The 25,038-nt window shown below is 37.9% G+C and overlaps 1 protein-coding gene across 3 annotated transcripts in view; it reads left to right on the top strand.

Moving 5' to 3' along the window:
- PACRG (parkin coregulated) overlaps nt 1–25,038 on the top strand; it is a 326,732-nt gene that overhangs the window by 175,214 nt on the left and 126,480 nt on the right. For 2 of the 3 annotated variants that reach the window (XM_070733824.1, XM_070733823.1), the window contains exon 4: nt 5,153–5,302. The exons of the other annotated variant lie outside the window; for it this stretch is intronic. In XM_070733824.1, the coding sequence (XP_070589925.1) occupies nt 5,153–5,302 (150 nt within the window). The remainder of the gene's footprint in view (nt 1–5,152; nt 5,303–25,038) is intronic. 3 annotated transcript variants of the gene reach the window in all.

Genomic DNA, 25,038 nt, shown 5'->3' on the forward strand with positions numbered 1-25,038 from the left:
AAAATATTGCTAGGACAAGCTCAGATCATGGATAGGAAATCTTATTAAGAGGGTTGTGTTTTGAATAGGCCTGCCACAAAATCCATCTATTGACACTTCAGAAGCAGGACTCAAGAAACTTTTACTAGATTGGGCAGTCAGGAGAACTCAACTTCCTCAGGCTGGGGCCTGTAGATATTTTTTAACAATAACACTCATTGTCTCAGTCTGTAGCCCTTTTATGATTCTACTGACATGAAAAATTATTGTCAGAACTGCTCATTGCCCTGATTAGATAACATGCCTGATAAATAACTTGGTGATTTAATTAAGCCTATAGCAGGGTACAGTATTTGGAGTTTTTGATAAGTGCTAGTTTGCATAAAATACAAGCTTTTGCCTTGGACTTAAACACACACACACACACACACACACACACACACACACACACACACAGAGTAATATATCCTGATTTTGAAACAATATTTTGAAACGGATGGTGCTAATTCTAATATTTCCAAAGTGCAGTGCACTGGGTTATTATTTTTATTATTGGTTAATTAAGCATGACAGCAATCTAGTTTTTGTATCTTGGGCTACCTGTATATGCTGGAATTACTGCAGACTCACTAAGATTAGTTCTTCTGTAGGTTTCAGTAAAATAAGTGGCAGAAAAACCTGTTCCTGACCCTAGTGTTTTTACTGTTGGGTATAAGTCACACAACATAAAACATGCTTTACTTTAACTTCTCTTTATTTAATTTCTTTTTATTTTCTTTTGGTTCATGTGCTTCCTTAAATGCATTGATCAGTTTATCGTGGATCAAGAACTAACCAATACTTTATATTAATTTATCTGGTGGCAAAATACTTTATTTTCCTGAAAGGCAAATTATTTATTCCCTTTTAAAAAGAATTTAAGGCCATTTTTTTATTCTGTAAATAGAACCAACTTTGGGGTTCAGTTAAAGAATTTGTTTCATAACAGGTATCTGTTTATGATATAGGCTGCATATCAGCACAATATAATGCTTGTTAGTTGTAGAAGAAAAGGTTTGCTTGCAGAGAAGTAGCAATGAAGAAGGTGACAGACAAGGCTGTGGGTTAAAGCATATTTTCTAATATCTAGGTTAATGATTTGGAGACTGCATTACTTCAGGTTGTTAGCCATTGCACATGTTTAGCCAAAAGCAAAATTAGACTTGTATACCACCCCGAGTCTTTAGAGAGGGGTGGCATACAAGTCTAATAAATTATTATTATTATTATTATTATTATTATTATTATTATTATACTTTGCTTTATGCAGATGACATAGGAACCATATAAGATTTGAAATACCAACTTGAAACATTAGTCAAGTATAATTAAGGTCGCCAACTACAAATCAACTGTGATAAAACTAAAATTTTGAGGAAAAAATGTATAACTGGAAAATTCAAGACCATAGGATAATTGGAGAATTTTATCTATCTAGGCATTTTTGAAAAATAGCAAGGTCTGGTAGTGGAACTGGGGAAGAAATGGGAGGAAAAGGCCAAATTGCTCAGGTAGCAATTTGTTGCTTATTTTTTCAGGGTGAGCTTTTTCACTTACTTTTAATGCAGAAGTTCATTAGACTGAATCACACGAGTTTCTGCAATTTCTCAGACACATGACTTATATAAATGTGTTTTCTTTTTCGTTAATTTGTTAAAAAGGGGAGTGAAAGTATTATACATATTTGTCTCTAAAATATAAAATATTAAGCATCTCTTCAATGAGACTGGATAGAGAAGAGTACTAACTAGGATACATAAAAGAGATAAATTCAAATTCAAAGGGCAGTGTAAGGGTAATATTCATGCAAATGTTAAAAGTGGCATTAAAAGGTGGGCTTATCCAACTGTTAGCACTGAAGTGGCAATAGTAGTAGTAACATCACTTAGATTTATATACCACTTCAGAGTGCTTTACAGCCCTCTTTAAGCCGTTTACAGTATATTGTCCCCACCAATCTGGTTCCTCATTTTATCCACCTTGGGAGAATGGAAGTCAATTTTGAGCCGGTGGGACATGAACTGCCAAACTTCTGGCTATCGGCAGTCAACAGAAGTAGCCTGCAGTACTGCAGTACTTTAACCACTGCGCCACCACATCTCTAGTAGAAAGTAGAAAGATCTATCCCACCCCTCTATGTCAACATCTGGGTTTTTTGGCTCCTCTTCCAAATTAATCATTACTGTACTCCTTTAATCTCAATCCCAAACTACAAATTTTAATGATCTGGCACATGCAGTAGAGGTTTGTAACTTGCAGATGGGCATAATTTCAACTATATCATCATCACTGGTCCAGAAGTGACCTTGTTGCTTGACCAGGATAAGGAACCAGATGTACCCATTCTGTGATCATTAGCTATAATTGAGCTTAAGTCAGGTTGTTGGAATTTTCTGAAATGATCAGTTCCAGGAAGTGTTTAAAACTATCTTTGACATATAAGAATATTTTATCTGTGACAATATATTTTTAATGTCTGGAAAATGTATATTTTCCCTTTCTGCACAGCAATTGTCTGTAAGGTATCTGCCAAAATAATTCACAGAGTAAATTTAAGAGCATACAAAAACAAACAAAATTGTATCTGATGAAGCTTCTGGCTAGGAGAGCTGTTTAACTTGTCCTCCTATATTAATGCTGCTGCTTGATTAACTGATGCTCTTTAGAGATTCTGAATTTGCGTCAGCCATTGGAGAGATTCCAAGGCTGTCTTGGAAGAACGCTACCCAGCAATTTGGCTGGATAAAACTTACATTCAAAAAATGCAGGGGGGAAGATGTGCTTCTCACTCATGGAGCTAGTTATTCTGTGGGCTCCTTTCCCTACCAAGCAGTTAACAGTGGGAGGCCATGATTTAAAATTGCCTGTTTTGCTGATCCATAGATGTCATTGCTTTTTTAAAAAGAAAAAACAAAACAAAACAAAATGCACATTTCATTCATTTTCAGGGTTGCTGGGAAAAAAATCCGAGTAATCACAGTAATAGAAGGTATTACACTGCAGCTTAATACTGTCTAAGGAAATGGAGCTTCATCATAATTTCAACTAGTGCAATATAGGAAATATAGTTTTATTGCATTTTCAACTAGCACAATACTTATTTATTGAGTTAGAAATGAACCAGCTGTATTGAAAGAGCTGACTGTTAACCTGCACCATGTTTTGAAATATTTCTACTGCAGCAGCATAAAAACTCAGTTGAACTCAAAGGGGGGAAACAGTTACCAGTATGTTAAAGAGATTGGATATAGAGAAATGGATGAACCAAAGAAGACAATGTCTTCAAAATATTTTCTTAATGTTTCTGAATTAATTTAATGCTGGAGTGCACAGTTCTGTTTGAGCCAAAGGCTTTGTTAACCTTTTAATATTGTACTGGAGGCAACACTGCAGAAAAGATTCCACATTGTATATTTGAATTAAGTATTACTTCCACCAAACTGTTTAGAGATTTCTAGTTTTCCATAATGGAGATCTAGAGGTTTTCTACTGGAACAATTGGTAGAAAACATTGTCCTGTTTTCCACTAATGTTCTCTAGCATCTCCTCTCTTCAAAATGATAGGTTTGAATTAAATTATTGCAAATCCATAATTTAAGGGATATTGGATAAAGGACAATTCTTCTAGCATTTCCCAAGCTCTACATTTCAGGAAGCCATGGCATGTTTTCCAACATAGAAAACTGCATTTATATCACTTTAAAGCCAGGTGTAATTGAGAAATTGCCAATCCCTGTTAGTTCAGACTTTACTGCTGAACCAACAGGGAGAGAAGGCACTCAAAAACTTCAAATATATACAAATAAACAGACTGCGGTATAGTAGGATGGTTGATAAATAATCAGAAGAGAACTCCTGTGGTTGCAGCTTGGCTGGGATTTTTTTTCAACCTATTTGATTGATTGTTGAATTTGGGAACGGATTCCTGGCAGAGGAATATCTCTGGCAATTGAACTTATAGTGCAGAGAAAGAGATTGCTTAGCTAGGCTTGCCACTGTTTTGCTTGAGTGTAAGAAAAGCAAGAGAAGAAGAGGTAAAAAGGCAGAATGATGAGAGAGAAGGACAAGTAAAAAGGGAGCCTGGAAGCTAGTGGAAATTTGGCAAATTCTTCCTTTCCATCCCATTCTATATTCACAGTATTCATGCTTATCCATTTGTGAATTATTTATCCCTCCGACTCTCCTTTTGAAACTTGACATCTAGAATGTGGTGGAAGTTTTTGTTTGTTGGCTGTGGACTTTACACTTCACAACTGTGCCACAGCTCTATGTAATGGAGCTTCTTAATAATCTACTGTTTGTAGCCTTTACTCCCCAGTGTATAATTTTGGAGTGGGAAGCAGGAACATAAAGACATTTGAATTTAAATTCACATTTGAAAATATAAATTTGAAATGCAGTGGAAAATACAACATTCTTTCCTTTGGAATGAAATCTGAAATGGAACAGGACAAAAGGTGTTATTGATTTCAGTAGCAAAATCCAGCTGCTTGACACTATACAAAAAATTCTCAAGTAGGCAGGATAGAATCCTTATTTATTATTTAGTCTTTTTCAAAAAAACAAAAAAAAAACCATTAAAAAAAGGCTACAAACTTTTCTTTGTAAACATTCCTATCATTGTTTTTTTCTCCGAATAGTACCAATTGTTAATTGAAAGGAATGAAATGATTGCTAAGCAAGCAAAAATAAACAGTCCGATTGTTACAGTAAAATGTCTCATCAAACTTCATGTTGTTGCCTTTTCAATTCCTGTAGTCCCTAATGGTACTGGTAATGGGTTACCCACCCCTTCCCCCCCTTTCTTCTCATTCTAGGGGGGGAGGTGGAGTGGGGGTGGCAGGAACCAGTTGGACAGACAGCAAGAAGGAATAATAAGCTGCTTTCTTGGGGTTACCAAAGAGTCAGCACAAACTGTGGGAACAAATAGCATTCAGACAAGGCTGTGCTTTATAACATTGGGGCTGCAATCCATCTCTGGGTTCCTTCAAAGCCAGGCTAATAAAAGCCCACTTACAATCCCCTGCAGAGTACAGTTTAATTAAATTTGTCCATTAGAGGATTTCTCCCCTCCCCTCTACATTCTTGAAATTAATTCTTCTGTTTTCTGCTTGTCTCTTTTCGTTCCTCCAAGATGCGCTGAACCTTCGAAACCGACAGGTCATCTGCATCACGCTCAAAGTCCTTCAGCACCTGGTGGTGTCAGCTGATATGGTGGGGGAAGCTTTAGTGCCCTATTATCGCCAGATTCTCCCCATTTTAAACATCTTTAAGAATAAGAATGGTGAGTGATCCTAGCCATGTCTTCAAATCCTTCATTATAAAGGGGTTTGAGGCAAGGCTGATTAATAATGTAGTAAGAATTTACTATAGTATACAAACTAAGATATACTTTCTCCTCTTTTATTCTCCAGGGATACTATGAAATTAATACCAGCGTTTATTATTTCTTACGTGCAGAGCTTATTTAATACATTACAGAACTACTGGAGCAGTTCTATGATTTCCCAGTAATTAAAATTTATACAGTTTTGTAGCATTCTTTAAATGCATTGATGGACTGTATCCGCCCCCCTTTTAAGTAAACAACATAAACATTCACTTCTTAATTTGGCTTGAAGGTTGGGTACCTCAATTCAAGGATTCTGCATAACTCTGGATGTTAGTCCCATTTGCGTTCTGAATTGATTGATTGATTTGCAGCTTACTTTTAAAAAAATTAGCTGAATTATTATAATACTAGTTTGAAAGGCTTCTCATTGGAAGGAAGCTCTGCTTCAGCCCCCACTTCTAGTGGGCTGAATATAACTAACAGAACCTTTAAGAGAAAAATGCCTTGTCAGGTTTGCTGCTCCCTATAGGAATTTGGGAAGGCTGAAATTGAGAGTTTATATCCTTTTTCCCCCCTCCCCCTCCATGGGGGACGTTCATGCCCTCATGACTGGAATGAAAGCCTCTGGTTTTCTTCATAACCTGCATTGATTGGGGCAGCTTTATTCAGTGTTCTCAGTGTCCAATGTTCAAACAATTTCCAAGTTGCTTTTGTAGTTTAAGAATAGAAGCAACTTTGATTTAATACCATTATAGTACTTGCAATTGGTTGATTCAGTTTTCAGGGCAATGTGCTCATTTAAAATTTCATTATCAAATTGTCGGCAGTTTGATGATATGGGTAAACAGAAGAATTCAGTAAAACAAACAAACAAACATCCTGTTTATCAGATTCCCAAGTGTGTATTTTTAAATAACACCTCTTGACTTCTTAAAATGCCTGCACCTACCAGCTTGCCTTTCATCATTCTTGTAAAAATATATATATGGCACATAATATGAATGGATTGAAGGTTGAAAAATTAATCTGTGATTCTCTTTACATATTGAAGCACAGTAAATTATTGTGATTACAAAGTATGTTAATCAATTGTTTGACTTGTCCATAGAATCTCTAGTGTTTCAGAGACAAGTTGAGAAACGTTAATAATAACTGCATCCTTTAAAACTCATATTGCCACAGTATATTATTCCTTTGGTCAAACTTACTTCATAGACATTTAAAAATGATTGATGGCTTATAAAAATGGCTAATACATTGGTAGTAATTGTGAAGACAAATCTTAATGAAGCAGAAATATTACATTGGTGTAACATGTCCATTAGATAATAATAACTGATATAGCTAAAAGAATGTGAATTAATGCTGTAACAAAGTCTCTAAGTTTTGAACTCTAAGTTTTTATGAAAAAAATGTTTTTAAATAATTAGTGACCATTTATTAGTTCTTACAGGGAACAATGCTAATATTTTTAGGTCTTGGACTTTATGAATCAAATATCAAATTCTAAATGGCTGTTCTGAAACTTTTATCCACCAAAGTTTATACTTAGAAATTAATATATCTGCCTATAATACAGGTTTGTTCTGATCAAATAATTATAATTAGACAAAAAGTCAATCTGGCTTGATAATAATTATATCTTTATTGCATTCTATTACCATTCTACCATCTCGCTGATGACGTTCGTCCATTGTGTTCAAAGAGGACCTTGACATCTAATGCGTTTTGGGCTCTATGCAGGCTACCATTTCCAGCCATACCAGAATCGACCGGGAGCGTGTCCCCGCCCCCTGCGCGCGCACGCCCTCGCATGGGATTCAGCTTCTGTGCATGCCCTGAAGCCAAATCTCACATGAGGATGCACATGTGTGAGATTTCTGGGGATTGTTTTGCTTCTGCACATGCACAGATGCGAAAAGAACCAGGAAATAGGTAAAAACAAGGTAAATGCCCGCTGCCCGCTGCCGCTGTTCACCCCCCCACCCGCTTGCCACCGTTCACCCCATGCGCCTTTTACGGCAGCTTCCCCACCACCACCAGCTCTGCTAAGCCACCACCGGCTCCACGTTCGTCCCATGCACCTCTCGCGGCAACTTCCCCCCCTGCTCTGCCATGCCTCCACCTGCCGTGCTGCACTGCGAGTGGCCCACTCGGCTAGTACCTTGCTCCGATGACCTCCTTCCGGGGTGCCGAGAATGTGCAGGCTGAGTGGCCCTGAGCTCCAGCCACGTGGCCTGCTCTGTGCTCTCCTGCGCTGCAGGCATCTCTCTCCTGCAGTGTAAGAGAGCAGGCGCATGGCTGGAGCTTGGGTAGGCTCCTGCTCTAGGCACCCAAGTGAGATTGCAGCTGCTGCGCATGTGCAGCAGCCGAAATCTTGCATGCGGATGTCCTACTGGCAGCAAAGATTTGCCAGTTTCTTTGGTTCTGCGCATGTGCAGCAGCAAACCCCCCTGATAATTTTTTACCAGAATTGCTCTAATTGCACGTGCATGGCACGTGCACAGCCAGCAGCAACAGAGTAAGGCTACGCACTCTGTTTCCACTGGCAGAACAGTGTTTCCAACCATTCCGGCTGCTGCCCATCACTGACTGTATGCAATGTGTCTGCAGGTAGCTGTTAAGGCCTATATGGACACGAAATGTTCTGCCACATGTTGGCAGGCGTGTGGGCACTATTGTCACAGCATTTGTAGCTCTGGCTTTACAGTGTGCTCACTTCTCTTCTGCCATGAATGTTCTTCTGGCCTTAGATTTCCGGCAACCTTGATGGATCAACATGTGCCATGTTGGTCGATCTTTTGCCAGGGTTTTCCAGGAGGTGGTGTTGACATTGATGGACTTGAAGGAGGCTTTCAATGTGTCTTTGTATGGCTTCCTTTCTCCCCCATGCAATCACTTTCCTTTAGACAGCTCACCATAGAGAAGCTGTTTAGGTATGCGATGGTCTGGCATCCTAGCAACATGGCTTGCCCAGAATGTCTAGATTTTCATCAGCAAGGTGGGAATTGATGGCAGGCGTGCTCTGGAGAGGATCTCAATATCAAGAATCTTATCTTGCTACCAGATCCTCAGAATTCTACAGAGGCATGTCATGTAGAAGGGGTTCTATTGCCTAGCATGTCTCTTGTATACAGTCCAGGTCTCACTGGCACACGACAGGGTAGTTAGCACTACTGCTTAGTCAGTGATGGGCTACCAAAATTTTTACTACCACACTGTGGGTTTGGTTTATGCATTTTGTTTCAACATCTTTCAGTGCAAATTGGGTGCTCTTGGGTGGAGCTCCAAATTTTGCTACCAGTACTGTGTTTCTGACCGTACCCGTAGGAGCCCATCACTGTGCTTACTAGACTGTGAGCTCATTATCATCTAGTGAAAGCACAATAACTACTTTTCCTGATTTAACATTCATTTTTCATAGGTTTGTACCTAAGGCATGAATCAAACCTGTTGTCAATTAAACCTGGTTATGGGAGACATTTTTTCAATGTCTTTCTTGAAATTAATACAGTATAAAGAATATGACTAGTTTTTCCTAAGATCTCTTCATATTGAACTGTATCATGACAAGTATTTGTTACCGTCTGTTGTTGTTACTACAATAGTAAGAGTCTTGTTATGTTATATTTTAAATGTAAATTCATGGTGACTTAAGTTAAATATTCAAGAAAAAGTAAAATATGTTTTAATGCTTTGTATGCAGGAAGCAGAAGATGAAAAGAGACCAAACAATATCTTTAAAGCTTAACATAAAATTCCATCAAGCCTCATGCTGAATGGATATTAACATCAACGTAGGGAGCAGAAATTACTTTGATAAGTGTTAGATAGCTGTACCAAAGTGTATATGTTTTTCAATGTAATGTCAGATGAATGAAAACATCAGCGTTGTCCTTTAGCAACTATAATATGCTGTCAAATAAAAGCAGTCATAATGTCTTTATGAGCTTTTAGAAAGCAGAAACATTTTATGTCATCAGTATATTTTATTCAAAAGTGATCAATAATAGCTTGTGAAATGCTGTGCAGATTAAATGATGCAGAATTTTAAAACGAAGCCCTATAAATCATCTGTTGGCAGAAAACATCACAGATGAAAAAGGAATAAATTTGATCATTTTGTTCTGTTTTCTTCTTGATCTCCTTAAAGCAGGCACTATTGCTGATCAATAAAATGGTGACTCATACAAATAAAAGTTGCATGTCAACACAGTAAGGTCTGTTGGAGATAAACAGTATGTGAAATAGGCAACAGGGATGATTCAATAAATGCTGGATTTTATAATATATACATGTCTTCCACAAACCATGAAATATTTACTATGAAGTTGTACAGTAATATCCAGGTTATTTCATTTGTTAGATTATGGGAGACAATGTACATACACAAATGAAGCATGAAATTGTTTCACTTATGGTAGTAGATCCTCTGAACATGTGCTATTGTAGAATGTCTTAATTATAGCCTACAAGCACAATTTAGTAAACCCCACTCTAATGTGTTGTTTAAATCTGTATGAGGTCTTAATCTCTGGTCAAGCTGGCAAGTGCGAACATGAAGCAGACTCGCCCTGCAGGTATCTCTGCTCTTCACTTTGTTTTCACCCTTCCCAGATATGTGCAAAGTAAATGCAAGACTCAAAAAGTTAAGGGGGGAAATTCAGTCGACAAGCTTTGTGATCATATTATAAGCAGCTGCATTCTCTTTGCTGACGATGTTAAAGTATTCAACAACACCAACAATACTTCAACCCTTCAAAAAGACCTAGACCATGTATCACAATGGTCTGATAACTGGCAACTTCAAATCTCAACCAACACATGCTCTGTCTTACACATTGGCAAAAAGAATCAGAACATAAAATACAAGCTTGGAGGACACAACCTTGTAGACGACCCTCACTCTGTCAAAGACCTTGGAGTACTCATAATTAATGACCTACGTGCCAGAGCCCATTGTAACAACATTGCCAAAAAGGCACTAAGAATTCCCCTGTGGGGAAGCAAAAAACCTCGCCGAAATGTGCACACACGTGTGTCCCCGTGTGAGATTTTGCTACCAGCACAGGTGTAAGAAGCAAAATTGTGCTCAATCCCACACTCGTGCACCAGAGCTGCAGAGCTACACACAATTAGTTGTACTGGCAGGAGCCCATCATGAATGCAATACAATACAGTACAATTCAATACAATACAATACAACACAACACAACACAACACAACACAATACAATACACACAGAGAGGGGGGCGAGAGAGAGCTAGAATTGCCATATATACGGTATCCTGGAAGGGAGTAACAAAGATATTCTGGATTTTTTTTTAGGTGGGGTCTATTTTCTAGCTTGCTAGACCCTTTCCATAACATATGGATATTACTTTTGATTTAAATTATTCCCTGTATTGATTTGTAATAAATTCATGCAAATATTGCACCAAATTGGAAGTATAAATTAGAAAGGGGGAAATTGCATAACAGGACTTGTTTTCATTTAAGTATGTTTAGGATTCTAATTTTACTCAACTTTCATAAGTATCTGTATTTAATACATCTAAAGAGCTAAACACTTTCCATTCTTGCTGTATAATTTGTAATTACTGGATAATTTCTTAAATAGGAATATGGTATTAGTCTGCATGAGACAGAACTGACTTAGTGGTGATTAATTTAAAGTTAATAATACTTAACAAGTTCTTGCAATGTGTTAAAAGCCTAATTAAAATGTGTTCAGCATTTTAAGTAACCGAACAAAAGAAAATAGAGTAAGTGAAGTAAAAGTAGCTGTAATCTTTCAATAAATTCAACTATATACAGTTATTTAACCTTTGTGTACTGTTTCGGGTCTGTATGACCCGACCTATTAAAATGTTGATTTTAACTACTGTAAAAAAAAATATTGAATACCTATTTCATTATTAAACTGTATGTGAACATGGTTGATCATAAACAAATGAAAAATGAAATAAAAACTTAATATTTTTTTTTCAGAAAAAGGTAACACGGGCTGTTTGCAATTATGTTCGCTTTATACATAGACTAGGCTACAAGTTCCAAATTACATACCGTACTTGTTTTTAGAATTGATTTCTTGCATGTGACTAGTTGTCTGGGTAACATGTACTTTTTCAGGTCAATATGAACCGACCTATCCTATATCAGATATTCTTCATATAGTGTACCCAGTAGGACCAGGAGTAGCTTTTACGATATTTTCAGTGGCCAATCTACCAGCATGACTAGGATGCAAGTTCCAAATTACATCCTTGTTTTTAGAATGGATTTCTTGCATCTAACTAGTTGTCTGGGTACCATGTTCTTCTTCATATTCCACTTGCATCACAATCGCAAGGTGCATCTGTATATGTGTGATGGGGCCCTGAAACAGACCCTGTTCGAATCTGTACTCAACGCTCATCCATGCAATCAATATATCACAGCAGTGAGAATACACCCCCTCCTAAACAATCTTTCACTCTCCTTTGTCACAATGGCACATATTAGCTTACTTCATGGCACAGTAATCCAAAATGACTTTACAATTATGCACCCTTTTGAATAATCAGATGAAGTACACAGGAAAACAAATAAATTTTACAGGCAAAAATAATTAGTGATCTGTAAATCTGTTCAGGTCAATACTGATCCGAACAGTACAGGTGTAACGATCAACACACAGCAAAAAGTAAACGAAACCACCACCACCACCAAAAACACTGATAGTAAGAACCCCTCAAATGAGAAAAAGTTTCAGACCTGTAAAAGTCAATTAATCACAAGTTTCAGACCTGTAAAACTGTTTGGGTCATATTGAGTATAAGTGTAACAATCAGCACAGCAAAAAATGCAAAAATCAAAAAACAAAAAAGGAAAAACACTCAGAGTTAAGAACCCCTCAAATGAGGCAAAGTCATTTAATCACATGTTTCAGGTCTGCAGGAAACAATTCTACAGGGTCTCACATTCTATTTTGGGTCATACAGACCCAAACAGAACACGAAGGTTAAGATAGTTCTGCAGAAGGCAGATTGATATTAGTTAGTGACTACAAAGTCCTTCATTTGAACCCAGTAAGGTTAGTAATAATTAGCACACAAACCTTTAAAAAACCTAAACCAAAATAAAGTTTGCATTACTTTGTACAGTATATCTCTATTATATAGAGACACATTTTCTCTCTTTTCCTTTCTCTCTCACTCTCTTTCTCTCCCTCTCTCTCTCTCTCTCTCCCCTTCCCTCCCACCTTCTCTCTCCCTCACTTCTCTCTCTCTTAACCAAAACAACAATATTCAAAAGCAACAAGTTGTAATTTGAACTAAGTTGGGATTTAATATGATGAAATCTTTGCCCATAGGCAATTACCTGAAAGCATTCAAGCACCTCTAGATGCTTTACTTTAGGACAGACTGAAATAAAACTTTCACAAATCTAAACCTTTCTGAAGGCTTTAATGTTTCAAAACTTTATCCAGGTAGCTTCAATATTTCCCAATATATTTTGAAGCAGTCCCATTGCAACTCCTTTAAGACAATAACAGCCATAAAAAAGAATCAGCTTCAATATTGAAATCCAGTAGTTTAATTTTATTTTTTTCCTCCAAAAATGTTTAAAATTAAAGAAATCACTAGCCTCTGTCTACATTTGGGGTAGCAGACCTGTTGGGGTAGCTCATTGGCCAAGTTAATTAGCTTCTTTTGTGAATGCTACATTTTATATACTGTTAAGATGTATGTGGGTGTTATTGGGATGGGATGGGATGGGATAGGATGTGGTTGGGTTGGGTTGGATTGGATTGGACTATATGCCATCATTAGTGAACATGTAAATAGAACTACTCTTGGATTATCTGCCCCCAATTTAATCCTTCAGGTCTTCCAGTAATCCACTCATTCCTGTTGTAATTGATTTCATTCATCTTCTTCTGGTTGATCTCTACTTATTTTCCCTTCCACCTTTTCCAGCATTATGGACTTCTATATAGCATGACATTAATCAATACTATATAGGTGCCATGTGCAATAGTCTAACAGCAAACACACATTGTTATTTATGCAGTGAATAAGACTCACAGATTCAGTAGAAGACAAGTCAAAACCACATAAAGACAAGATTTTTGAAGAAATGGAATGGAATGAAGGCAAGAAGAGACCAAAAGAGCTAAATAAAAAAAGACTAGAGAGAGAATATCAGAGACTAGGCCATGTGTCAGACAAATAAATTGAGAGGTAAAGAAGAAGGAGATGAATAAATTTAAGCCTGCCTACTTGCCTTCCAGTCTGCCATAGGCAGGATTTAGAGAATTTAGTTAAAATTCATTAATTCATGTCAATAACAAAGAAGCAGTTGTATTACTTAACAGTTTTGTCCAGATATAGAAAGACAGACACACTGATATTTTGATTTTGTAAAGCTGCATGCATAAGTACAGAAATAATCACCAGATTGCTTTCAAGTCCCATGGAACCAGTCTAGAAGTAGCTGACTTGATGCCTTGAATCAATTTGATAATACAGTTTGAAGGAGTGATTTGAGTGAATCTACTTCAAATTGATTCACCCCCCTTGAACCGGGGCATAGCCCTAATAAATTCATACAGGGAAATCCTCTTTTCCTTAAACTCTTTAGAGAAGATCAGTAAGGAAGCAAAGAAATTGCTCCTATGTAGTGATGGGCGAACCCAACGGTGTTCAGATTCGGCAAGTTCGACCGAATTTTACGCAAAATTCGGCCGAATCTGAACCGAACTCGAACCCGAACGGGGAATCCCTCCCATGAAGAGATTCCAGGGGCAGAGCTTTGACGTCACTGGCAGGTTGCTAAGGACGCCAAGGTAATCACTTCCTGGATTCCATGGAATCCAGGAAGTGATCACCTTGGCGTCCTTAGCAACCTGCCGGTGACATCAAAGCTCCGCCCCCGGAATCTCTTCGTGGGAGGGATTCCCCAGCTCCTTCAAAGGGAAGTCTTCACATAAAAATAAACTATTATTTTTACATGAAAGGACACCGCAGCAGTGCTGCAAGCAAAGGGCGGTCCTTTCATGTAAAAATAAACATGTTTATTTTTACGTGAAAGGACAGCCCTTTGCTTGCAGCGCCGTTGCTATATCCTTTTTCGTAAAAATAACAATGTTTATTTTTATGTGAAGACCTCCAGGAAGTGATCACCTTCGCGTCCTTAGCAACCTGCCGGTGACGTCAAAGCTCCGAACATCGAACAGGACCCCGAACTTTGCCCAAAGTTTGGAAAAAAATTGTGTTCGTGTTCGGCATATTGAACACCGCAAAATTCGGTACGGACCCGAATTGTGCGGGTTCAGTTCGCCCATCACTACTCCTATGTGTTCTGCCCCATCACAGAACACATAATAATTATGGTAAATACCATTTCATTCACTAGCAGTTGCAGCTTTTATAGTTAAGGAAGTAACTTAATTCTAGCTGCAGCCACACTTCTGTACATTATTAATAATTAAAATTATATCATCCACATAATCTAGAATTTCTTAAGTCTCCCACAAATCCTGAAAATAATAACATGAGTTACACCAAATGTGGAATTATTAAAAAGTAAGTCCTGGAACAACCTCTGCAACTGGTTAAGTAGTGTCCAAACGTATTAGACAAACCTGGCACATGCAGTATTTTAAGACAAAACTGTTGAGAATGTATGTGATCCAAACCCTTGTTGTTTGTAAATCATTGCTTATGTCATAATGTTTTCTGTGAATATGACACTTGTGTTGCTCAGTAAATCATGATTAAATAAATCATGGCATATTGGGATATGTGAACCTAGCTATTATATAATCCATACTTGTAGTAGAGCTGTTGGCAGAGTTAGAAAATTGCATAGGATCTTGACCTTAGATCCCCAAATCAAAAGGAGTCAGAGAAAACTAGCTTCTTCACTGATTGTTAGAACACCTTTGATAAAACCTGACATGATCATCTAAGACAACATGAAGGTATAGAGCTAGATATTCTCACCCAATGATTAATACAGTTATATCCTACTCTCCTCACAATTTCTACTTGGAGTCATGTGTGGTCTTTGTCGGAGATCATATATGGCTAGCTTCTTGGTGTACAATCTACATTTATGTCATAGCTGTCACCAAATTGTGTGCCCCCCCCCTCCACAGCTATTTTAGATGGCAGTCCATCTTTATGGTGACAGTAATAAATAGAAGCATAAAAATGTGAAGTCTGTATTTTAAAAAGAAGCTACTGCTGTTGAATTGAATGTTTCTGCACACATGGCTGCATGTAGCTGAAATTATATAAAGCAGTTCAGTACAGGGTTTTTTCCATTCAACCTGACGGCCTTTGGATAGGTAGACGGAAAGGTAAATGTCCTCACGATTTCAGCTTCAGAATATCATTTACATGAGCTCTGTGCATTTTCAACCTTAATGTGTTCTGCATGAAAATAACTTTACTATCATCTTATATTTGGACATTGAGCAACTACTGTGTTCCTCATATGTATATTTGCCAGAAGGATCTTTTAACATTTTCTGATATATTATATGATGGCACTTTTCTTTTAGAATGCCTTCTAAGTGATTTACAGGAATCTATGTTTATTTTCTCCACGGTTCTTCACATTTTATTAATGTTTGTAAACAAATATGCTACATTTTACAGGACATATGGTTTCAAATTTGTTTCAGTTCTTAAAGTGACATCTTTCTATGTTAAATCAGCACCGAAACGTTGTCTTCATTTAATGATTCAAATGGGTTGTATTTATTTGTCACACATATCTTGAATTAATGTACCCAATTAAGCTTTTAGTCTAGGGAGAATATTTCGGTGAAAATTGCTAAGCTCTGAAAAATTGGTCTTGCTGCATTTGCACCTGGATTGCAGATTTTAAAAAGACAAGCCTGACTATAGGCCAGAGAGAAGTAAATTGATGATATCCAGAGTGAAATCTCATCTAAAGTGTATCGTTGCTTAATTCCAGCCCAATGCTAAATTTTTTAATTTTGTTCTGGATCCCTTTTTTCATATGCCTAGTGTGATTTCTGAGGCTGCATATCCCTAGATGATTTCACATTCAGACCACCTTTGCAATCATAGCCCTTTTATGAAGTCATGGACACTCATGGAACATGGAAAAACCAGATGCTTTGGCTATTTTGAAGGAAACAGTGGTCAAGGACATATTGGTTACCTTGTTCCCTGTTGTGTAACAGATAGGACTCTGTGTTTCCATTAAATGTCCTTAGGACCTTGTCTATGGAATGCTTCATAGGCTGCAGCATTTGTTTTATAGACTTATTATTTGGTCCCAAAAGTTCAAAGAATCCAAATGACCTTTCTGCTTGTAATTGCATTCCTCTCTATCTCTATCTCTCCCCATCTGTCTATCTGTCTGTCTGTCTGTCTGTCTGTCCGTCCGTCCGTCCGTCCGTCCGTCCGTCCGTCCATCCATCTATTTATCTATCATCATCTATCCTCTTGTTTTAAATCAAAGTAATATTTTGTTTATTTCTGTAGTTTTTGGCCACTTTGATCTTTCTAGCTCTCATACCCTGGTACTTTTTCAGCACTGAATACTTTGTTTGCTAACCGACTGTTTCTGAAGCAAACTTTTGCAGGCTTCTAAAAATAGTTATCATTTAAAGAAATGTCAGCTTTCTGTTTTTCCTTTTATCTTGTGTTTCATTTTTCTTTAAAACTTCCCATTTTATATTTAAGATCTTGATTAGTCTTTCAGCTACAACAAGCATTCCTAATTACATCCAAACCTTCTGTATGTATAGACTCTTCAAATCAGAGAGAAAATTATATCTATTCAAATGTATATTATGGTACATGTTTTGCTGCAACTATTGGCAATCTTTGGGTGGTGAGTGATAGAATTGATGCTTGAAAGAATTGCCACAACTGAGACCAGAAAGTCCATTGTTAAGCAAGGAGCTTATTGGGTTTTACAACCTTTTTGCCACCGTTAGGGGAATAACTGCAGTTAAGTGACTCATGTGGTCATTAAATGAATCTGACTTCCCCCACTAACTTTGCTTGTTGGAAGCCTTCTGAGTGGATTGCAAATGTCAATCACATGACCCTGGGACGTGCAACTGTTGTTTATGATGACTACAGTGTCTCGGGGCCATGTGATCAGCCTTTGTAACCTTCCTAGCAGCTTCCGACACATAAAGTCAGGTGGGAAGCCAGAGTTGCTTAATGACCGCAAAATTTACATAACAGCTGCAGTGATTTATTTAAAAACTATGGCATAAAAAGTCATAAAATGGGACACAGCTCGCTTAAGAGGAGAGATGGCATGTGTATTCATGAGTGTCAGTCTTATTCCCAGGGCTCTCTGATCTCTTTACATGCTTTATCCAAGTCCTATCCTACAAAGGAATAAGTGCAAGTGCTAAAGACGTTAGTTAACACCTATCCTCAAACAATGTTATAGAGCACTGCACACCAAGATAACTAGACACAAGAACAGTTTTTTCCCCAAATACCATCACTCTGCTAAACAAATAATTTCCTCACCACTGTCAAATTATTCACTAAGGCTGCATTAGTATTACTATTAGTCTTCTCATCATTCCTATCACTCGTCTCCCCCTACTTATGACTTAACCTGTTGCTTGTAAACTTACGGTTTATATTAATATTGATTGTTTCCTGATTGCTTATTTGTATCCTATGGCAATAATAATAATAATAATAATAATAATAATAATAATAATAATAATTTATTAGATTTGTATGCCACCCCTCTCTGCAGACTTTAGTGTTGTACTTCATGATTCTTGACAAATTTATCTTTTCTTTTATGTAAACTGAGAACATATGCACCAAAGACAAATTCCTTGTGTGTCCAAGCACACTTGGTTAATAAATAATTCTATTCTATTCTATTCTATTCTATCCTAGTCTATTCATAAAATATTATATTCTATTCTATTCATAAAATATCTACTAATTAAGAGCAGTTTTTCATACTCGTAAAATATCAAATGTGCTTCTTGAATTGATTAACAACATTTGTTCAACATTCTTATTTCTATATCTGGATTTCAGGGTGTGTGAAAACAGAAAAATATATCAATATAAATTTGGCCTTACTTAAATCTGCCCAATGTAGACAAAAGTTTATATCCAAGTTTTTAAAATCGTTCTATTTCAGAGGTTTGCTAACTATGGTATTTACTATGGTTTTTGAAGATCAATGTGGAATGAATCTTGGCTGCCTCATACAATTTTATCTGGAAGGAAAGTTTTCTAAAGTTCTCTTTTATGCCAAAAGATAAGGTTATCAGGTATGGAAATGTTTTATTTTAAATAAATTTTAATATCCTCTTCATGTGATGGTCTTTGCCTTATATTCTGAATCTTTGAAAATCATTCTACATCAGCAGAATTGTATGTACATCTAATTAATGAAGTAAAGCATGAAAAAATACATTATGAAAAAATGCCACTACAATTGTATGAATTTGTGTCTACCTATTCTCTCCAGCATTACTTTACTTCCTCTACATTGTCTGTTTAAATTAAATGATGGTTACATAAAAAAACCAACACCTGGGTATTGTTTGGCTTTTGGAAAGGTCTTTGCCACACAGCAGGTCATGTCTACTTTTGTTAGAGATCTAATACATCTCTTTATTTCCATCTGATTTAGTCCTCTGTTCCAAAATTAACTGGATCGTAAAAGAGCTAACCAATAGCTGCTGAAATCTTTATATGTTTCCAGTCATTCATTATTATTTTTCAAGGTATCCAGCATCAGGTTTAATTTTTATGAGGAAAAACCCAGTCTTCAGTGATAGATGACAGGCAGGCAGGCAGGCAGATAGGTAGGCAGCTAGTGTAATTTTATTTATTTACTGTATTTATTTATTAGATTTGTATGCCGCCCCTCTCCGAAGACTCGGGGCGGCTAACAACAATAAAGAAAACAATGTAACAAATCTAATATTAAAAAATAATCTAAAAAAACCCAATTTAAGAGACCAATCATACAAACAAGCATACCATGTATAAATTCTATAAGCCTAGGGGGAAGAGAAAAAATTTCAATTCCCCCATGCCTGACGACAGAGGTGGGTTTTAAGGAGCTTGCGAAAGGCAAGGAGGGTGGGGGCAACTCTGATATCTGGGGGGAGCTGGTTCCAGAGGGTCGGGGCCGCCACAGAGAAGGCTCTTCTCCTGGGTCCCGCCAAATGACAATGTTTAGTCGACGGGACCCGGAGAACGCCAACTCTGTGGGACCTGACTGGTCGCTGGGATTCGTGCGGCAGAAGGCGGTCCCGGAGATATTCTGGTCCGATGCCATGAAGGGCTTTATAGGTCATAACCAACACTTTGAATTGTGACCAGAAATTGATGAGCAACCAATGCAGACTGCGGAGTGTTGGAGTAACATGGGCATGCCTTGGGAAGCCCATGATTGCTCTCGCAGCTGCATTCTGCACGATCTGAAGTTTCCAAACACTTTTCAAAGGTAGCCCCATGTAGAGAGCATTACAGTAGTCGAACCTCGAGGTGATGAGGGCATGAGTGACTGTGAGCAGTGAGTCCCGGTCCATATAGGGCCGCAACTGGTGCACCAGGTGATCCTGGGCAACCCCCCCTCACCACAGCTGAAAGATGTTTCTCTAATGTGAATGTAAATTAGTTAGTTTAAATAAATATAAATCCTATCACCTTTATTCTCATAATGCTTCAGAAAGCTCCAGCAGAAAGGAATAAATGTAGCTAAAGAATGGACAGTGGGGCTCTTGGTGTTCTCTGTACTTGGTTGTTTTCTTGCAGATCTTTCTTTACCAGATATATTATCAATCCATGAGAGGATGACATTGGCCAAATCACCCATCAACACACCCATGGAGATAAAATTCATCTACATACCATTTAAAAGGTGTAGCCCAATCTCAAGGAGTGAAACAAACAGCCAAAAGTACATTTTTCTGAGCAACCAATAGCTAGAAAAGGAAGAAACAGCACCAAGATAATCAAAGAAGAAACATTGTTCTAATCAGGGAAGCACCACAGAGGAAATTCAGATGGATAGAGCAGACTTCTCTATACAGTGGTACCTCGAGATACGAGTTTAATTCGTTCCGGACCTGGGCTCTTAAGTCGAGCAGCTCTTATCTCGAACGACTTTTCCCCATAGGAATTAATGTAAATAATTTTAATTGGTTCCAGCCCTCAAAAAACTCACAAAGTTAGTCTAAATTATGCAGAAAGACATGTTTTTAATGAAGAAATGTACATGTACATATAAATGAATAATGAAGTTTCTTTCACTTAACTTGTAAACTTTCTTAAACTTTTAAATTTACATATGTTCAACTTCTCTGCCACCCAATCCTGTAGGACAGAGGTCCCCAACCCTTTTTGCACCAGGGACCGGCTTTAAGCGATCAAGAGAGGAATGGGTGAATGAATGGACGGAGGGTGGGAAGGAAGGAAGGAAGGAAAGAGGGAAGGGACAGGAACAGAGGAAGGAAGCAAGGAAACTTATGAAAGGGGAGAGTAAGAGAGGAATGAGTGAAGGGAGGGAGGGAAGAAGGTGGGAAGGAGAAAGAAAAGAAGAAATAGAGGAAGGGAAGGTAAAAGAGAGAAAGAAAAAGAGCAAGAAAGAAAGAAAGAAAGAAAGGGGGAAGGGACAGGAACAGAGGAAGGAAGCAAGGAAACTTATGAAAGGGGAGAGTAAGAGAGGAATGAGTGAAGGGAGGGAGGGAGGGAAGAAGGTGGGAAGGAGAAAGAAAAGAAGAAATAGAGGAAGGGAAGGTAAAAGAGAGAAAGAAAAAGAGCAAGAAAGAAAGAAAGAAAGGGGGAAGGGACAGGAACAGAGGAAGGAAGCAAGGAAACTTATGAAAGGGGAGAGTAAGAGAGGAATGAGTGAAGGGAGGGAGGGAGGGAAGAAGGTGGGAAGGAGAAAGAAAAGAAGAAATAGAGGAAGGGAAGGTAAAAGAGAGAAAGAAAAAGAGCAAGAAAGAAAGCTGCAAGCACCCCCCCCGAGCCCCCCAGACCGGCTGCAACCTTTTAAAACACGCGCGCCGCTTCGCAGCTGTCTCCTGAAGCCGAACGCGGAAGTTAGCGTTTGGCTTCAGGAGACAGCTCCTTGGCGCTTGTATCTCGAATTTGGGCTTGTAAGTAGAACAAAAATATCTCTCCCCTCCCAGCTCTTATCTCGAGTTGCTCTTAAGTAGAGCAGCTCTTATGTCGGGGTTCCACTGTATAAATAACCAGCAAACTTCACCTACCATGAACTGATTATGTTATCTAGCCTGGTAATGAAACAACTGCAGGAAATCAACTAAGTTCAGAAAACACCAAGAGCCCTGGAATCAATGGACTGCTGGAGCTGGCTTATAGGCACTGACTTAACTTTTTTTTCTTGAATTTTGCAAGCCAGCTGAGAGCAAACTGAACCATTAGTGCTGGTGGGCTAATCACCTGTTCAGCAGCTAGTGGCATGATATGTGGCAGCACTTGAGACAGTGGATACTGTTGTTTTTCTTGACAGCCAGTTGTAAAATATTTACCATCATCCAGAACTGTCTGAAACCTACCGTACCATGTAATCTTTCTTATTAACTATCTAAAATCAGTTATTGCCTGTTTCTATTGTATCTGAGAAGTGATAGTTACATGCTCATATACAACATTTGCCATTGTAATCTTTAAGAACATCTCTGTTTTTGCTAGCTGTATATACAGAAAGATTAATCTTTAATTCAGGCATTCTTGCAATTTATTATTTATATCAATATTGCAGTTTAGACCCATCATAAGCCACCTGTAATATGGAAGGATCCACATTGATAATGAGGAATACAACAGATACAAACTTAATGTAAACCACTGCAAACTCAACTGCAGGAAATACGACTTTAGTAACCAAGTAGTTGATGCATGGAACTCATTACCAGACTCTGTAGTGTCATCTCCTAACCTCCAAAACTTTACCCTTAGACTATCTACTGTTGACCTCTCCTGATTCCTGCATAAGTGCACCAGAGTGCCTTCCATCCCCTGTCCTAATGTTTCTTTTTATTTTTTTTACTAGTATCGTGTATATGAATAATATTATATCTTTACATACCTCCAATATGTACTTGATAGAACAAATAAATAAATAAAATAAATAAAATTTTAATTATTCCAAATTTTGCTGAGACAGAAAAGAGAAATAAATAATTGGGAAAACAGTCCTTAATTTGTTTGCTTGTTGGCATATGATAAAAGTTAACAATTATCTGCTTTTGTGACTATGAGGCTTTTAGTTCATTTTGGCATCCTTAAGGGTTTACCTTTAAGGAGATGGAATATCTAAATAAATTTCATCAACAAAAATACCCTTCAAATCCCAAATTATCTATAGGATTTAACAATAATAGGTTGCCTTTCTAACAGATTTCTAAAGCAGAGATGTCAAACTCAAGTCCCACAGGGTACTTAGATCTGGCCCACAGGCCACTCTGGAAACAGCAAAGGATTGGTCCACAGTGCCTCTGCCAGTGAAAATGGAGCTTTGGGAGGGCTGCCCTCCCGAACTATGTTTTCAGTGGCAGAGGATTGCAGGAGCCCGTCGCAGATGAAAACAGAGCTGAGGACCCTGTTTTCACTAGTAGAGTGCTCGGGCCACCACAGGCACTCCCAACATGAGTGACATTGAGTTGGCCATGCCCTTTGGCCATCCCTAAGGTCAAACACCACCCTGATGTGGCCCTTAATGAAATGATGTTTGACACCCCTGTTCTAAAGGTTTGCCATGTCGTATATAATACTTCTGGAGGAAAGTAAATTTAATACCTAAACAAAAATACCATTGCTAAAATTCAAAATCACATAGTTTTCTATTGTCTCTATTGCACATAAACTGCTGGTCTGGGAATTTGATACCCTGAATTCCTTTTCATTTAGAAAGCATTTAGGAATCACACAAAATGCAGACACTGTAGAAAGAGACATCTTTTAAACAGGTCTGCTCTAATAAATATATTGTGGCATACATGATACCATTACAGGAAATGAAATTTTATCTTCAAAGATACAGTGTTTTCAAAAATAGTAACCCATTTCTAACTCCTTCATTTTTTCTGCACTTTCTTAAACTTCAATTGTAATAGACCATTGTGCATGATTTATTACAGTGCCTTTGTGGAGGAGAGCAAGATTAAAACTCCAAAAATGAATGTTCGTGTTTTAGCTTTGCTTAGTACATAATGCAGAAATGAATCACCTACACTTTTCAATAGCTAATAGAAAAGGACCTTCCTGATTCCTCCTCCACATCTCAAATTATTGTAAGATTTAGTTATTTAGATAAAAGCACATCTTTTTTATTTAGGTTTTAACTTGTACACTTTATTATATGACCCACATTTGAAATTAGAATGTAAAGATCTTTCAGAGAATAGATTTGGAATAATTGCCCCTTTCTCCTGCACATTAAAGTGTCATAGAATAAATAAGATCAAGCAAATATGGAAAGAGAGGAAGGGCAGAAGTGATGGGGGGCTAGAGGGGGGAGGAAGTGAGGGAGGGAGAGGGAAAGGGAGAGAGAGAGAGGAGAGAGAAAGAGAGCGCACTTGATGGAAAGTCCATTGCTTAAGTAAACTCTTGCTCATGTAATGTTGGATCCATCCTTAGTCACTTAAACCTGCTTTATTGAATTCAATGCCATATTCATTCATGTTTAACTTGAAACATGTTGTATCTAATCACAGCCTGAAAAAGTATAAATCAGTTTTTAAAAATTTAACAGATCACCTGCATTGTTGATCCCAGCATATACAGTACCCCGAATGATTAAGACACACCATTAAAATTTTCAGTTTGTTATGTGTGAAAACTATTTGTTTCATAATGATCAACTTGGTCTTGTTTTCTCTTCATGCATTATTTCATATAATCACTATTGCTGCAATTTACCTTAACACATGTATGCAAAAATTACAAAGTTGCTTACAATGTACTTGTTCCGCCGGCATGTCCCAACCGCCCGTAATTACAGGGTAATTAGTCCAAAAAGACGCACGCCCCACGATAGAAGGAAAACCAAAAGTCTTTATCAACAGAAAAGCAGAAAAAACTCCCTTTTTAAATGTCAAAGCGATTTTCTCGTACACACAAGGCACAGGTTAAATGCAATCCAATTTCTCACCCAGTAACTGGGAAATTGAGTCCAATTCCAAAGTCCAGAAAGTCCACACACAGTCTTGAACCGAGAAACAGCAAAACCACGATCTTGACGAAACTATGAATCAGATAAACTTCCACGAGGCTAAATCAGCACGCTGCTCTTTTTATCTGTAGCACTAATTACAGCAGCCCCACCCAACCACAGGTGGCCTCAGTTATCTCCTGTAATAATCCTTCAGTTGTTCTCTTCTATGCATCATTCTATGCATGCGTGGGCCTGTCATAAGTTCTTGCTCAGAATCCAGGGATGATAAAGATGATTGATCTCCTCCTGGGCTGTCTGCCAAACTCCCCTCTCCCCTGCTACTCACCCTTCGTCAGAGGAGTCTTCATTGGGAGATTCTATCGGGAGCAAAACAGGCCTGTGGCATGTGGATGTTTCCTCCACATCCACCTCCACATTCCTTGGGGCAGAAGCTGGGGCAGAGCCAACCACAACACTGTAGTAGAAGGTACTCTGTTGTTTAATTTTGCACTTGGGTATTTTTCAATTTG

Source organism: Erythrolamprus reginae, chromosome 1, assembly GCF_031021105.1.
Source record: "Erythrolamprus reginae isolate rEryReg1 chromosome 1, rEryReg1.hap1, whole genome shotgun sequence".
NCBI classification, from domain to species: Eukaryota; Metazoa; Chordata; class Lepidosauria; order Squamata; family Dipsadidae; genus Erythrolamprus; species Erythrolamprus reginae.